The sequence below is a fragment of the Ooceraea biroi genome, chromosome 12 (assembly GCF_003672135.1).
Source record: "Ooceraea biroi isolate clonal line C1 chromosome 12, Obir_v5.4, whole genome shotgun sequence".
In the NCBI taxonomy this organism is placed as follows: Eukaryota; Metazoa; Arthropoda; class Insecta; order Hymenoptera; family Formicidae; genus Ooceraea; species Ooceraea biroi.
The window spans coordinates 4,931,297-4,947,844 of NC_039517.1; the positions used below are offsets into that span (position 1 = coordinate 4,931,297).

The following is a 16,548-nucleotide window of genomic DNA, read 5'->3' on the forward strand; positions in this document are numbered from 1 at the left end:
GCAGGATACCTTTAACCGAGGACCTGAACCAAAGGTCGAAATGTCGTGATTTGATTTGAATATATACTGCCAGTCAATAAACAAGTCTCCATCTATTTGTGTTACCTGTAAACGAGGCAGGATATTTTTAAACTAGGCAACATTAAAAATAAGAAACAAAACTCTCTAAAACGGTGCTCTACAATATTTGTATCGCCGTCTAGACGCGAGCCGGATTACTTAGTTAATGAGGTAATATTATTATTTATGATCGCTCTTTTCGCGTTTAATTAATTTAAATTTAATCTGTTGTTACTTCGTTGGTCGCAAAAAGTTATTCAAAGTTACGCGAGATGCGAAATTTTGATTGCATTTATTTAAAATAAATAATAATAAGATTAGTTTCTCTCTGTGAATATCGCGGATTATTTTGCTTTTATGATTTTTACGTGAGATTATAGTTGGAAAATATATACTTGATTTAGCGCGACGCAACACTCTGTTGTCTTCTGGGATGGAAGGAATGGGAAGAGGGAATGACCGAAAAACATTTATTTATTCGCTTCCTGTCCCGCGAACTCTCAGGTTCAAGTACTTATTACGCCTCGTCATCGTTGCGTAAGCAGGGATATTAAACTTTATACGATTTAAAGCGGGCTCCATTTAAGGCTGTCACAATCATCGCAATTGCGACAAAGATTTACATTAAACAGACGCTTGGAATAAAATAAAAAGGCGAAGAGTTTAATTTCTTAAAATACCAAGACAAAAGATTATCTGAAAACTGCAAGGTCTTCTTTAAATTAAAAAAAATGTAAGATATCTATCTTTGGGCAGTTTACATCAGTAATCGGTTAAAAACGAGCATCTTGAACAAGTTCCTTGCTAATTATATTCCAATTAATTAACTGATTGATTGTTGACAATGAAAGTCTCATGTTTTGACAAAGTTTAATTATCAATCAAACGAACAATCGAAAATCTCACACCAGTTTAAAGCCTAAAAAGTCCATGTAAGAAATTTGTTATACTGTTCCCTTATCAATTCATATTTTAAATTTCGGTCTTCTGTTAATCTTATTTAATACGCGTGAAACTTTTCGTATCTTCGCGCGAATCGTCTGCAAATCCGCTCGACTAACGAACCTGTCCGTTTTCAGGAGAGCGAGATTTACCAGAAGTGCGTGCGGCCGCCGCCGAATCGCACAGTGTTCGACAGCGAGTCCCTGCCGCCGTATCGGACCCTACCGCCCATCACCCCGTACCTTCCGGGGCTGCTCGACACGCCGAGCGACCGGATAGCGCGGGGTCACATACCCAGCAGCAGCAATTTGTTCATGGCTACCGCACGCTCGGTGTTCAGGAAGTTCCCGAGCCACACAACGCCACCGTCGGCGTCGTCGTCGTCATCGTCGTCGTCATCGTCGTCCACAGCAGCGACAGTGGCGGCATCGTCGTCGGTGCCGATCAGCAAACCGCCCTTCTTCAATTATTCCGAGTCCAGTAGTAGCACGAGCAGTAGCAATCTGTCCAACATCACCGTGGTGCCCTGCGAGACCGACGAGAGTCGGCACGAGCAGCAGCAGCAGCAGCAGCAGCAGCAGCAACAACAACAACAACAACAACAACAACAGCAACACCAGCAATATCATTATCATCATCCGCAACAGCAGCAGCAGCAGCAACAGCAGCAACAACAGCATTTCCATCAGAAGGTCTGATCCGCGGCGTCCTCCTTCCTCGACGCCGTTGTCGTCATCGTCACAGCCGCGTCGTTCGGCCTCGAGAACGAGCGATGGTTCCTAGGATCGGTCTGCGTGGCTGCGACGGCAGCGACGGTGCCCTTCAAGACTGACTCGCGGAAGAAGCTTCAACATAAGATGATAGGTCCCATCGGTTCCGCCACGTGTTCAGCAACGAATATTGCGGACGCGCGAGAGGATCCTCTCGGCCGGTGGTACCCTCGTTGGATCGTTCTTCCGGCGTTCTTCTATAACGAGCGAGTGTAAGAGAGAAAGAGCGAAAGAATCAGAGAGAGAAAGAGAGAGAGAAAGAGGGTCGTCCGTTCGTGGCCTAAAGGAGAGCCGGCGGGGATGTGAAGAAGCCGGCCTCTTGACAGTGACCGAAGGGTCGTATCGGACATCAAGACTGCGCTCGATCGCCGTGCGTTGGTTCGCGTCTGTTCCCTCGTTCTTGTCCTACCGCGGAAGCTCCAGCCACCGCCACCATCATCACCGGCAACGTTGTCGACGCATTGTCTCAATTGTGCAATTCCACACGCGGCCAGTGTCTAGCCTAGGTCTCAGAGATTATTGCGAAGCGGTGGCGCGGGGATAACAACGTCGGTTCGGAGAGAAAGAGGAGGATCCAGAGAAGGAGACGGAACAGGGGGCGACCAGAGCCTAAAATCGTGGAGAGCGGCGTTGCACCAACGCGCGACGCGAGACGATGGCCTATTCCGCGAGCGGGGGTGCCTCCTCCTCCGTCCGGGAATCGTACGGCGAGTAGCTTCACCTCGAAGAGGAGTAACGGACGCGAGGTAACGACCCAGCGACAGAAGCGGATCCGCTGGTCACCCTCTTCCAGCTCTCGACGGAGGCTTGGACATCGCGGGAGTTCATCGCGACGACGTCGTGACGCGACGGAGTCGTTAGTAAATTATTTATTGCCGATATAACGTTTTATTCGCGAATCGGGCGGCTGCTGCGCGAGACGGCCGGACAGGGCGAGTGTGTGTTGTGTTTCACGCGACGGTGGCTGCGGAAAAAGAAGAGGAGATGGACGGCCGGGACACGGAGTTGGTTGTACGAGCGAATCGTTCGAATCGGTTGCGTGAGTGCGTGAGCGTGCGAGTAAATGCAAGCGCGCGTGTGCGGAACGAGCAGAGTACGAAAAGACGTGCGAGAGGCGCGGCTAATTGCAGGGTCGAGAAAGAAAAGAAAGAGAGATGGCGAAGGGAGGAGAGAAGAAAGAAAGAAAGAAAGAAAAACAAGAGACAGAGAGGAAAGCGCGCGCGTGCGTGTTGTGTATGCGTGCAGTGGAGCTACAAGAGGGGGAGGGGGGTAATGTAGTGCCAAGAGTGAAAACGGAAATTCTGTACATATTAGGCTAGGTAGTTCAATATCAATATACTTATTACGACTAAAAAAAAAACGATATGCTACGTACCGATTTAAAAGTTAAAAAAAAACATCAAACACACACATACACACGCATACCATTAAAAAAAAACACGAGATGGCGGCCGTACGGAACGGTGATGGGACGCGCGCACACGCCCTCCCGACGCAATGCGCAAAATCTCTTCCGACGAAGCCACGCGTTGTGCGTAACGCATCCTGCCTCGAATGTTACACACCACACTTGGAGCGACTGCTAATTTCGTCGTCGAATCGTTCTCGGCACGAAGCTCCCGATTGAGACGACACACGTGATAGGGGAATTGTAAATCTTAATGAAATTGCCGGTCAATCGAGTGCTGGTGCGTCGAGGTGGGACTGAGCGGATCGCAAATCCGTCTCTTTGACGAATGTCTGTCCCGTTACGAGTACGTTTGTAGCGGCGGCGTGCGTTCAGGTAGCGGTGAGAGAGAGCGCGCGTCCCTCTCGCGTTTCGAATGGCTCGCACTGTGTCCGACATAACGCTATCTTTATTATTATTCAAATAGATAAGGCCTCACATGCAGTTTTGACAAAATAGGACGAGTTCTGCTCGGGCAAGGATTCGAGTTCGATGACGCGTTCTGCATCCCGCTTTGCGACTTTCGACGAACAACCGCGTGTTATATGTAGACTTCAGGCGTAATTTATCCACGATAAACTGCGGATTTCCGATCTGCGTCCGCGATGTACTTGTAATTACGAATTATTGATCCCATTTCGTACAGAACTGGATCGGTCAAGACTCAAAGTGTACGTAACCGTCTTTTGATTTTGTTGCATTGCCGATACATCGGCAGTTTCACGTAGAAGCGGGAAGCGCCTCGTCAACTTTGAATCCCAAGTTCCGGGACGGAGCGAATCACTCGATTATTTCATGAGAAGTCACCAATTATTATTGTATTCCCTAAGAGTTCGCGGCGCAAGGAGAAATTGCAATGAAATTGTACCGATATACGTTTCCCTTTGTGATTACACTTGGATTGTGCGTGGCATGGCGTGGCGTGGCGTGGAACGCGCGAGACGAGAAGGATGCTGCCACGCGTAGGGCGGAGTGTCTCTCGTGTGCATTTCGTTGGCGTTAATTTCGCGAGCTTCCGCTTCGTTTCCGAGGAATGATGCCGCCGGGACCGGCGCACTCAGATCTTCATCCGAGACTCCTTCATCGAGTGCGGAGCGCATCATCAGCCATACCATCGTGCGCGCGCTTATATTCGTCGGTCGGCATCCGAGATGCGTCTCGAGGTCCTAATTATCATTAACGAATTCTTCCCGAGCGGGGGAAAGGGACAAGGAGGAAAGGAAATTGTAAATTGTAATTGCGGCGAGATGTCCGGGCAGGCATTTGTGCGCACAGCGACGTTGTTTCGTTTAATGTTCATTGCGTCGCTGTGCTACGGCGAGTCGGGGGAGTAAGGGGGTAATATCGTCATGGGCGTCCGTAGGATTTTTTCCAGGGGGGGGGGGGCATGATTTAAAATGTTACTTCCAGAATTAAAATACTTATAATTTAATGGAATTAATGGAAAAGATTAAAAATACTGGAATTTTCTTCAGAAAATCTAATACTTAAAGAACTTATAAGCGAATCTATATATGGTAAAAACAGGCTTAGTTTATTACTATAAACTTAATACTATTCTTTGGGATCCTCTGTGAAATAGTTCGCTCTTTTAGTTTGTTTTAATACAATTCGTGGTACTTTAATCTCAACACCAATCGAGCAGCTAAATTTCTCGTATTCTGTGAAAATATTGTCAAATTTATCCCGTTTTTCATGAAGAATAGAGATTAAACGTTTTATATGATTTTGACATTCGAGCAAATTTATTTGTTTATTTTGTAATAGTACAGAAATTGGTTCTAATATTTCGGAATATTTTAATATTATAAATAGGCATAATAGAAATGTCGGTCTAATTGCGGAACAGTATAAACAATGAGCTGTTTGCTTACCACTAGTGGACCCTTAAGAAATTTCAAGCAATATATTGTTCTAATATTGTTCCGAAATGCTTTTTAAATTGACTTATAGATTTATGCTTCTCGGTCGACATGCTATAAACGTGCGTTGCGGCGACATCTGCAATCTTTTTTCTTTATTTCAAGGAAAAATAAATTGTTTGCTGATTCCAGGAGGGGGCAAATGCCCGGTCTTGCCCCCCCTGCGGACGCCCATGAATATCGTCTTTCTGTTTTCACCTTTGAAATGTGTTCACGCGCATGCAATATTAGGCGACGAGATTAATCTACGTAATCTATGTAACGAAAAATTAGCGCGTGCGGAGCGAAGCGATCGAGGAGGAATATCAGGAAGGAGGAATGTCTGACGTCTGTTTTTCGGTTTCTTTTTTTCTTTTCGGATCCAGCTTCGTGCTGGCCTCTCCGGCTCCGTCTCTCCCTCGTGGCGATCTCATTTCGTCGCTGTTGCTCTCACACACAGCGAGAAAGATTACAAATGTGTCTATCGGAGAGATCTCTTGGGGATCCACTAGATGGATCGCATAAGGAGCGAAAAATGGAGCGGAGAGGAGAGGGGGCGGTACCGGCGGCGGATCCGAGAAAGGGAATGTATAATTCGATGGGTCCTGTGCAAGTTTCGGTTGAATTTGCGACGTCGTCGGGATTAGGTTGAATTTTTAAAGCACGACGACGTGCGAGCGCGAGATATTTTAGACGATAAGTTCTAGGCGAAGCGAAATTTTTAGCGAGTTATTGTCGGTTATTACTATTATCGCTATCGGACATCGTGATATATCTAGCAATTTGTTAATCGGGATTCTGAGAGATGCGAGACGCATGAGTATAATCGTGGCCTTTCCACACGAGAACAAGAGCGAGAGAGAGCGAGAGCGAGAACGAGAGAGAGAGAGAAAGAAAGAGAGAGAGAGGAAGAGGGAGAGGAAGAGAAAGAGAGAGGAAGGGAGAGATAGGAAAGAGAGGAATTGTTGAAAAATAACGAAAGCAATCCAAGATGAGATACTTTTCCTGTCCGATTCACGGCTCAGTCTTCGAGGTCGCTACTCGGCGCGGTTCTGAAAACTGAAAACTTGTTGCATTTCGTGCAATGTCGCCCGGGCGTTTGGTATACTGTTTGGCGCGCCGGGTCGTGTTCAATTGGCGCTTTCGAATCGGGCATCGTTCCTTATCGGGCCGGGCGAATTTTGTAAATAATTTATCGTGTGTCGCGCAAATAAGACTTCACTCGATAGCGATTTCATCGCGGCGAGAGACGCCGGCCTGATCGTTGCGGCACGCAATAACAGGATCGTTCGAACGAATCGCTTGATCGCGAAGCTCCAAGATCGCTCTCAGAACGCAAACGAAGAAGCAGCAATAAGAACTGTCAGTTACACGCGGAAGCTACCAGCCTGATCGTAAGACCTGACTATCGGAGAAAACACATCATCCGCAATATCGGTTCGATTTTCCTCTTTCCAAACTAGAAAGAAAAATCGGGAGAGATCGGAAAATAGAACTTGGTTCAAGATCGGCGATCACGGTGCTTCCTCCTTTTTCTTCATCGTGAGAACTCGACAATCTCTGTGGGTAGTTTGCGATCGCCGAGAGGTCCCGCTTCGCGTTTCCCAAAGAGATTCGAGATCGGCTCTTCTGCGGGATCAAGATCAAGCTGCGAGATCGTGCCGGCGGCTGCCGATTAATCTAGTCACGTTGAGCCGTGCATCCGGTTGGGGAACGATCGTGACTGTCGATCTATCGATTCGGGCAACGTATCGCCGATGATGCCCTGTCGTGCTTGTTGACAAGTTAAACGGTGGAGGGAAGACTCTCTCCTCTTGCTCCCCCTCTCTCTCTATCTGTCTGTCTCTCTTTTTCTCACTCCCCTTAGGCGCAATGTGATTTCCCAAGGTGTTCCAAAATAACTCGCGTCCTCCCTCTGGCGAAATTGCGAGGCGGAGCGGAACGGTTGCAAGCGGGGTCCGAAAGCGGCGGGCGCCCCCTTTTAAAGCTTTCGTTTCTAAGCTGTAATTATAATTGTACTGTTGATAAGAGATCGGTATATGTCTAGTCCCTCGCGGTGGAAGAGAGATCGAGAGCTTCGCTGTTGTCCCTCTCGCGAAATTCATCCCCAAGTCTTTCGACCAATCGGTCCTAATTTCTTTTCCCTTACTTCCTTTCCCTCCCCTTGAATCATTCCGCGCGTGGGTCCGTCTTGAGCGAGTCTCGGCTCGCAGTTTTCTGTCCGTCAATCGATCCGCGAATTGTTACCTCGCTTTGATTTCTCTGGTCTCTTATTAGGCGTGCAAATTCAAGACTGATTTTCGTTTAAAAAGGGATAGGATCAGGAACGGCCGTCATGTCATACAACGTTTTGTAAATGTGTAGTAGTAGTAGTACTTTTAACATTCTTTATTTACATTGGAAACTTCTAAACTGTTTATTAGGTATAAGTAAAGTTAAAAATGGCAATTTGGTTTGCGCACCTAATAATAATAACTCGAAGTTTGCGTTTTCTCGAATCGAGGAGTCATTCTGTGTTCCGTATTATGTAATATTGACGTCGGTGTTTGTTTTGTTAATTAAACGGCGTCGCGTGAAGCAATCATATCGGCGGTTTGACGGGATAATATTATTGCGATCGATTATTCGAGATATATGGAATCATATCAATCATCCGCGGCCGTAATTATGATATTTTCCAAAGACTTCGGATACCGACGAATGTGATTAACGAACACGTAATTAAGAGTTATCGAATCGACTGACGATTGTAGAATTTGGATCAGACCAGCGGACCCACATCGGGGATGATGTCTCGCCGTTGTTCGTGTAAGTGCGTTGCATCCTGCGGTCAGCCCTTCTCCGATTACGTGCTGACAAGGGAAGCTCCTAACACGTGACTCATCAATTCTCTTTGTCCGTTGTTCAGCTGCTTTACGTTCGTAAAGGCGAGGAGACTTGATGGGTCGCATGTCGCATGAGTTCTTTCTCTGCGAGTGCAAGTGCGTTATCCTCTAAGAGAGAGAAAGAGAGTGTGTTGCAAGGAGATGCGAAAGAGGCGGAGAGAAAGAGAGACAGAGACGCGGAAAGGTGATGCGAAGGTGGAGGAGGGAGCGCGATGAGAAGCGATGGAATAAAAGACAGAGCTTGTCACTCGGTCCGACAAGTTCACGTGAACAACAAATTGTTCAATTGTGGCGCGAGAATGGGTGAGAAAATGAGAAAGAGAAAAAAAGAGCGCACGCGAGAGAGAAAGAGAGAGAGAACGAGAGAGTGCGAAACGGAGAGAAAGGCATAGCGGAAATCAGGACTCCTTTTTTTCAAAGTAATCGATCGATGTCGTAGGAACAGTGTCGTTTAAAGTAGTAGATCGCTTCTACCGAGAGTTAAAAAACACGGAGGAAAATCAAGATTCAAAGTTAAAAAAAAAGAAAGTCTCATCTCGAGGAGAATGGCGGTTCACGTGGCTCGTCGCGGTGGTGGTGAAGGGGTGGCGATGCGAACTGCGGGAGAAAAGGGGGCGAGGGGAGAAAGGAGCGGGAGAGATCGCGCGTGTTCGTGCCGCACTCGGAGAAAGGCGCCTCGCGCCGCGGAATTGCACATTTCGGATGCGAGTCACGTTCGTTTCGAGCGCGTCATGGCGGGAGCGAGAGAGAGAGAGAGAGAGAGAGAGAGAGAGAGAGAGAGAGAGAGAGAGAGGAATATGAAAAGGAGTTCTTTTTATACACTATAGAGAATCGTACCACACACTATCACATAGGGGAAAAAAAAGAAAAAGACATGTTCGTTGTTCACACTGCTCTGGCTTGCTAGAAAAAGAAAAAGAAAAGCAAACGATGTAACGACGGGCAGGCAGGCGCGGGGAGGAGGGGTGGAGGCTGCCTCGGATCCTTGTGGTGAAATGGGAGCTTCATGAAGAGCTTCACGACGATCGAAAGCCCCTCCTCTCCGGGCGATCCTACCCGTCCTGCCCCCAAATATAAATCGGCAACACTTCGACATTGCAAGATTATTGGTGTACTTATCACGCAGTTTTCTACAAAATAAAGAAAACAGTTTTGACAAAAAAAAAGAGAAAAGAAGTTATTTTATGAAACCACTACTTCTCCCTTACATGATCACTTTTACATCTAAATTATTATAGTATTATTATAAAGTATTATTATAAAATATTCCTTACAAAAGCATTACTTCTGTGGCTTATGGGTCTTAATTTTATATTCGTATAATAATTAATTATAATTGAAACAGAAATATTTTTAGTTTTTATTTCAATGTGGAATGGTGCATTCTATAATCAAAGGATGCGATTTTTGTTAAAATGTTAAAATGTTAATGAATAAAAAAATTATTTTTTAATTCTTTTATAGAGCACAAACAAAATTTTTGGTTGCAATATGCTGTGTAGCATCAACAATGTAGCATTTTATTGAAAGTGCAAAGCCCTTAAATCTCTAGTTAGAGATTTGAAGGCAAAAGCGCAGTTGCGCCACTACTCTAATTATATCTCTAGTTGCATCTGGTTGAATCTTCAACTTGCGTTGGCCAGAATGCCACTTCGAAATTTTCGAGAAATACAGTTTAGTCAGCTTTCGGAGTTTCTCGATGAATTGATGAAAAAACGTCCAAAAATACGAGGAAAGATTCTCTTTAAATATAAATTTGTTTAATATAAAAAACAAAAATTATACGCAGACAAAAATTAAACAAAATTTCTAGAATTATAAATTAAAATATCCATCACGTCCTACAAAAAAATATATATAATAGAAAAAAATGATATATTTATAAAAACGAGTTTATATAGTACATTCCGCAACATGGTACAATAATATAAGACAATGTGGACAATATGGAGCCATATATCCTCCCTCCACTTTACTCCTCCACTTTACTCTTGAAGGATTATATTCTCGAAGGATTTTTATTCTGTTCTTTCAGTATGATTAGTACTCTTACAAGAATACAGTAAGTACATATCAATATATCATCCCCTAAGTATAATTGTCACAACTGCCACTCTAACTATTCAACCCATTCGTACGTGCGTGTGCCGCACACATGCTCGTGAACGCTATCACCGCTGAAATAATTCGCCGAGCGACAACTCGTCGCCGAGTGCGAGAGCACAGAGACATATTACGAGTACTTGGCGTGCTTTTGCCGCAAGGGAAGCCGCGCAAGAGTTTGAGCGCACAATTATGCGCTGTTTAAACGCGTCCGCATCCGCGGCAAGCGGAGACCCGCTTAATGAACGTGGGACACCGAGAGTCCAAGTCCGCCAAAATGGCGCGCGCGTGCGGACATGGGGGTGGCAAGAAAGGGGAACGAATGCGCGGACGTTGGAGGGAAAGAAGGGAGAGGGAGGAGGACTATATACGTCGTAAAGTGGCGAGTGGCGTCGGCGTATATTTGGGAAGCCGTGCGTCCGGAAATAGACGTCTCTTCTTGCCTTACCTCATGAATGCGCTTCTATTCCGCTATGCGTGCACTTTCGGCGTGCGCTCTTTCCGATTTCCTGCGTCCTCACCGATCCCCCGATCGTATCCTTACACTCCTCATTCCCGTAAACCTCCCATAAACCTTGTAACGGTCAAATGTGAAAGAATGGAATACGAAGTAAAATAGATTCGGCCGATTAGCACGCAGTACACATATATAGTATATACACCCACAGAAAAGATTTCTGGACTTAATGCTATTACTCTTTAATCTATCATAAAATAAGATTCGCTATAGCGACAATCATATTTAGTATTGAAAAGAAGCATATTTTAATCTTGAATAGAAAATTCGAAAATCTAGATTAAAATAATCTTGGTGCTATCTCATTAATTTTCTCAGAAGGATTTAGATAAAAATTTGTAGCAAGTTCAAAATATTCTTGATTTAAGAATATTGTGAAATCTAAAAGACATCTTATTATTCTATTCTTGTAAGAGAATTTGTAGAATCTGCACAAAACGGCCAATATTTATGTGTTGTAATCGAAAATCGGGAAAGTGTTTTTGTGTATTTCTGTGTTTCTGTTATTTACAATGAATAAGTGCAATACTCTACAAGAAATATTAAAAGATATGGAAATGTCTTATCTCGAATCTTATTTCTCAAGTAAGTATATATAATTAAATAATAAAAAATTAATTAATTTAATAATAAATTAATATTCAGCCTAAAATAGGCAATTTTCCTATAATAATAATCCTATACCTCGAGCGGCTCGGCACTCGCCTCCGCGCGCTCTGGATTCGCTTGACTTTAATATTCAATATTTCGATTATTATTGCGAATATCGCAAAACGGTATAGGACTTTTCTCTTCGTCTCGATCCGCTCTACTCGTGTACGGAAGCTGGGGCGATCATTACCGGACACCCTGTATATACTTACTTGAGAAATAAGATTCAAGATAAGACATTTTCATATCTTTTAATATTTCTTGTAGAGTATTGCACTTATTCATTGTAAATAACAGAAACACAGAAATACACAGAAACACTTTCCCGATTTTCAATTGCAACACATAAATATTGGCCGTTTTATCCGAATAAAGGACGCAGAAGCGCCGAGTCGACGAGCGACTGTGAGAAAATGATGCGTCGATATCGACAAAGCCTACTATAAAGTGGCGCTAATATCAAATTATTCTACATACAAGAATATATAAGCATAAATTTGTATATGTTACTCTTGTCTCAAGACAGTAAGACAATCTTGTTTAATTCGAGAGAGAAGAATAGAAATTACTGATTTTAATTAAAAATTGTTTTATTTTCATATTGTTTATACTTGTAATACGATTAAATTAGTCAAGAATATTTTTCGTCTTGTTATCAGAAATCCTTTCTGAGGGTGTAGTTCTTAAAAAATTAACTTAAATTCTGTCTCAATTTATCAGATATTATACCTATAATAAAGTAAGATCGAATTATATTTTTCTTATATGTATGAAATCAAAACTTATTAAATAATTATAAATTCTCTTAACTGATAAAATAATTGAGAAAATTAATAATTAAAAATGTAAAGTTATTTAAATTGTTTAACAAATTTTATGGATATTATGGCACATATTGCGCTAGATTTGAAACAATTTCTTGAGCAATTTGTTACTGCAAGAATTGCTTTTAAAAAATTAAAGATTCCACACGCGTGTTCGCGCCAGCATATTTTCGGACATCCGCGAATCGTTCGATTATATACCGCGAGACCTACGAGCGTTGAGCATGGGGGCATCGAAGCGACGGGAGTTTGTTTTTCCATAGATCGCGAATCCAGATGGCCATGAGTTTTATTTCAGCGACATACGTTAATCGAGTCGTTGCACGTCTGTTTAACGCGACTTTCCGCGAATTTGTGAATATATTCTTTTTGCCCATACCGGAAAATTGCCTATTTTAGGCTCAATATTAATTTATTATTAAATTAATTAATTTTTTATTATTTAATTATATTAATTAAAAGTAATATAATTATAAGAAAATAGTACGAACATTGTCAGGCAAAAATATAAACTTGCGCTGTACATTTGGCAATATAGATAATATAGATGTCACCTACAAAAATAATTTTAACTCTCGAAATAAAAAAGTGTAAGTTGTTGCAAACAATCTCCTGCAACGGTAAATAAAGTCTGGACCCGTACAGACATTACATAATATCGAGATGCGTAACCTTTATTTCGAGGTCTGCGATCGTGCAATAATTGTCAAGTGCCAGTCTGTAACTCTTCGCCGGAAGGAACACAAAGTTGCCGTATCGCGAATGTGCACCACTCAACGAGCGCGATCCGCTTTGAAGACTCGACGAGTGTCGAACTCGGAAACTCTCAACTGCGGATCGTCGATCATCGACGTCGACCATTGATCTCGCACTAACGATCGCCTCTCGAGAATTTCTCCGGCCTACAAAAACACAGACGCGCTCGCGCGGATTCAACGCGATTGAAATACAACGTATTTAATTATATTTTTTAAATTTATAATATATTTATAAGAACATTTAAACAACGGAATAAATATGATACAACCCAATATACAAGATTATGTATTATCAATAATATTAATATATTTATAATTAACATAATTTATGTTAATTATATTAATTATATTCATAAATAATATAATTAATAATATTGATATATAAGCAAACTTTAATTGATATATAGAGAATGCTCAATGTATGCAATGTGAAATAATGCAAAATAAAATAGTCATCTACGCAAAACGAAGAGCTGTCCAACAGGTAATTCAACATTTCGATGAACCGTTTCCGTTTTATTACTCACACGAAACGATTGAGATTTGTCAGTGCCAGAAATGTCAACTACAAAATGCGTACTTCGCACCCTTGTTGTTCCAAGGACCCAAGTACCTAAAAAGACACCCGTGAGTTCCCTGCTCCACAAAGAGGGGAACGTTCGTATTCGTGGAAAAGGACGCGACCCATTCGTCGTCTATTAATACCGGCATATATTTCAATCGATCGAAATAAATCGGCGCGCGATACGCGCGTGCGTAGACGCGTGTGATCGCGTGGGTGCACCCGCGGGCCCAAATAAACGACGGAAGGAAGAGCGACGGCGGCGGCGGCGGCGCCTGGCCGCGCCCCGCGCGCGCGTGCGCGTGCGCGCTTCGACGCTGGCGTCGCGACGCCCGCCTTCTTGAATGAAACGTCGACAGTCAGTCGCACCGAGGCATCCACCCTCGTACCGTTATTTCTGAGGGCTACTAGCTGACGGGGACCAACTCGAAGGGGGTGGGAAGGGGCGCACGGAAGTCGCGGAACTCGCACGGTCTCCGTGAGTTCTCTCGCGGGATCGACGATCGGAAAGGTGCGATAAGTGGTCTCCTTTGATCGTATTTTTTTATTTTGCTTGTTTCTTTTTTTGTATTGCAAGAACGAGTTTAACATTGCGAGGATCAAATTTGAGAAAGGGGATTTTGATGAGGGGGATTGCTCAAGTTTTGCGATACAGACGAGCTTCGAATCTTGCAAAACTGGTACTTGTTTGAATCTGCACTCGCTCGCGTTCGTCCCTGTTTGTATCTTCAACCCCCGATTTGTTGCTCACTTCACTCCGAGATTTCATCCCTCCTTCTCGGGACTCTGTGATGCCTCGCGGTTCCGCCGTGCGTCGCGCGCGAAATTCTCCGGCGAACGGAAAGATTGTTCATGTCACGTGTGCTAATAGTACCATAAAAATGAAGAAATGATAGGACTGGGAAAAAGAAAAGAGAATTCAAGAAGGAAGAGAGGTTGCGCGAAAGAAGCGAACAAACAGGAAAAGGAAATGAAAGCGAAAGATGAAGAGAAAAAGAGAAACTGACGGGACATGTCGATTTCCACGATTCTCGTCATAACCGAAGAGAAGAACGCTCTTCTTTGATCTAAGAAAATCTTTTTTACAACGCGTGCAAAATGTCAAGAAAGACCAACAGCTGCAATCGATAACGAGTCTAATTTCTGATTCATCTTGAACGGAAAGAGATGAGAACAGGTCCACGCATACTTCAGAATACGCCAAACTTTGAAGAAGAGACATCGAAGGTTTCTTTGAAGCAATATCATAAATTGCATCTCGCTTGTTGCGGCCTTCGGCAACACGGAATTTCACGTTCACGAGATCATAGTTGAAAGGGATGTTCAACAGCTGCATTTCAGCGTCGTTGCGTCGAGAGTGCAGCGTACAAATTACGAGAAGGAAAAAAGAAAAGGAGAGTCCCCGTCAGGAAGCCGCGAAGATCAAACATCCCACGCACAAAATCGAGGTACGTAAGTAATCCCTGCGCACCCGAGCAATATATCTGACATTTCAGATAGACGTTTATCTCGAATTATTTACGAATTATGATCGATCAACGAGACTCTCGCCGGCTTTGCGACCGAATTAAAGCGCGCGTAGCGCATTTTGAACGTCGGTACACGTGAGACGATGTTAAATCTGTGAACGACGTGGAACGACACAGGCGCGAAACCCTTTGTAGAGTTTAACGTGGGTCTGGGGAAGAGCCAGAAGATGAGGAAGATAGTCAATATCTTATCCTCTTTATTATATTTCTTTATTATCCTCATTATATTCGTAGGACGACTGAGTTGCGCGCTCTCCGGGCTAATTGCAAAGTAATATTTTAATAACATTTTTTAATGATTTAAGGGTGGCCACGCGCAAAAATGTCTGATAGATGATTCCTATGTTATATTAGATGAAATAAAATATTGCAGCGAGCGTTTTACCAAGATGATGGATGTAAGAATAGATAGAACGACGGTGAATTCACGCGACTTACTTCAATGAAGTGTCCCTTTGATTATTCCAATTCTCAATTCGATATGGAAAAGCTTTTTTTTTAAATCCAAGTCACTGTAAGACTCTCAACTGATTATTTTTATTAAGCTAACTGAATGTTTTAATTTTATTAAGGTGTTTTATTATTGAGGGGCTGGTATTGTTACAAATTAAGTTAAAAGGTATAGAAGTACGCAATCCTTCTAGAATATATTGCGTATATGTATAATTTAATAAAATAAAAATAAAAATATGAAAAAATGTTATCAAACATTTAAATTTAAAATTAATTATTTTGATCACTTGTACGCTATACACACAATATCATAGCATCTGAAAATATTTCTATTATAAAACTTTGTAAAATACTTATCTAATAAATATGCAAAATAACGTGGTAATACTTATAAAAACAAATATAATTAAAAGGGAAAATTGAATTGTATCATCGTCAGTTATCTAGATTCGGCATGGTTTGACAAAGAAATTCAACATGCACACGTCATTTGGCAAAGAAATTCCTATTGCTAAACAACACTGCGCGAGATTTCTCGGCCGTTTAATTGCAACGCAGCCGCCTTCGCGAATTAGTTCGCGCTCGAAATTGCAATGGCCCCGCACGCGGCCGACAGTATATCGCGACGAGCGTATTAAATGTTCATATCGTATTTGCATGGATATGAGTGCGTTACGTAAGTGCGATCTTAATATAGCGAAACACTCGCTGGATCTTAGCCACGCATTTCTCACGCGGATATTCGAATAACACGTCGCGCGGGTGGAAGCGGAGAATACGCGCGCGGCGGGTTTTATCGTAGCTCGATTTCAAATTGCATTGCGTGCGTGCGCGCTCGCTCGTTAAGGGAGGAGAGGAGAATATGGGCAGAAATAGATGTCAGGCTTCCGAAGCTTTATTCCAGACGCGTTGGTAATTCTATCCAGCGTGGAGAAGAGGAAGACGGAACGGATTTCTGCCCGCTTGCACCCCCGCCTTCTCGCTAGATTAATCCTGAGTTATCTTTTAAATAATCTGCTGAAGCCTCGGTCTTAATTTGTCTTTGAGACTTGCGTGGACTAGTGATTATATATTCTTATTAATATATTCTTGAGATTTACACAGGTCGACTATTTACTCGCGCGCGACACTCGCAAAGCGTTAAAG

At 43.1% G+C, this 16,548-nt stretch overlaps 1 protein-coding gene across 2 annotated transcripts in view; it reads left to right on the plus strand.

Annotated features, from left to right (window-relative positions):
* Positions 1–9,162, plus strand: part of LOC105276614 (mitochondrial distribution and morphology protein 34) — a 76,742-nt gene extending 67,580 nt beyond the window's left edge. For both annotated transcript variants that reach the window (XM_011334390.3, XM_026974442.1), the window contains exon 4: positions 1,140–9,162. In XM_011334390.3, coding sequence (XP_011332692.2) covers positions 1,140–1,700 — 561 coding nt within the window. In that variant the 3' untranslated portion in view covers positions 1,701–9,162. The remainder of the gene's footprint in view (positions 1–1,139) is intronic.
* Positions 9,163–16,548: the final 7,386 nt, after the last annotated feature.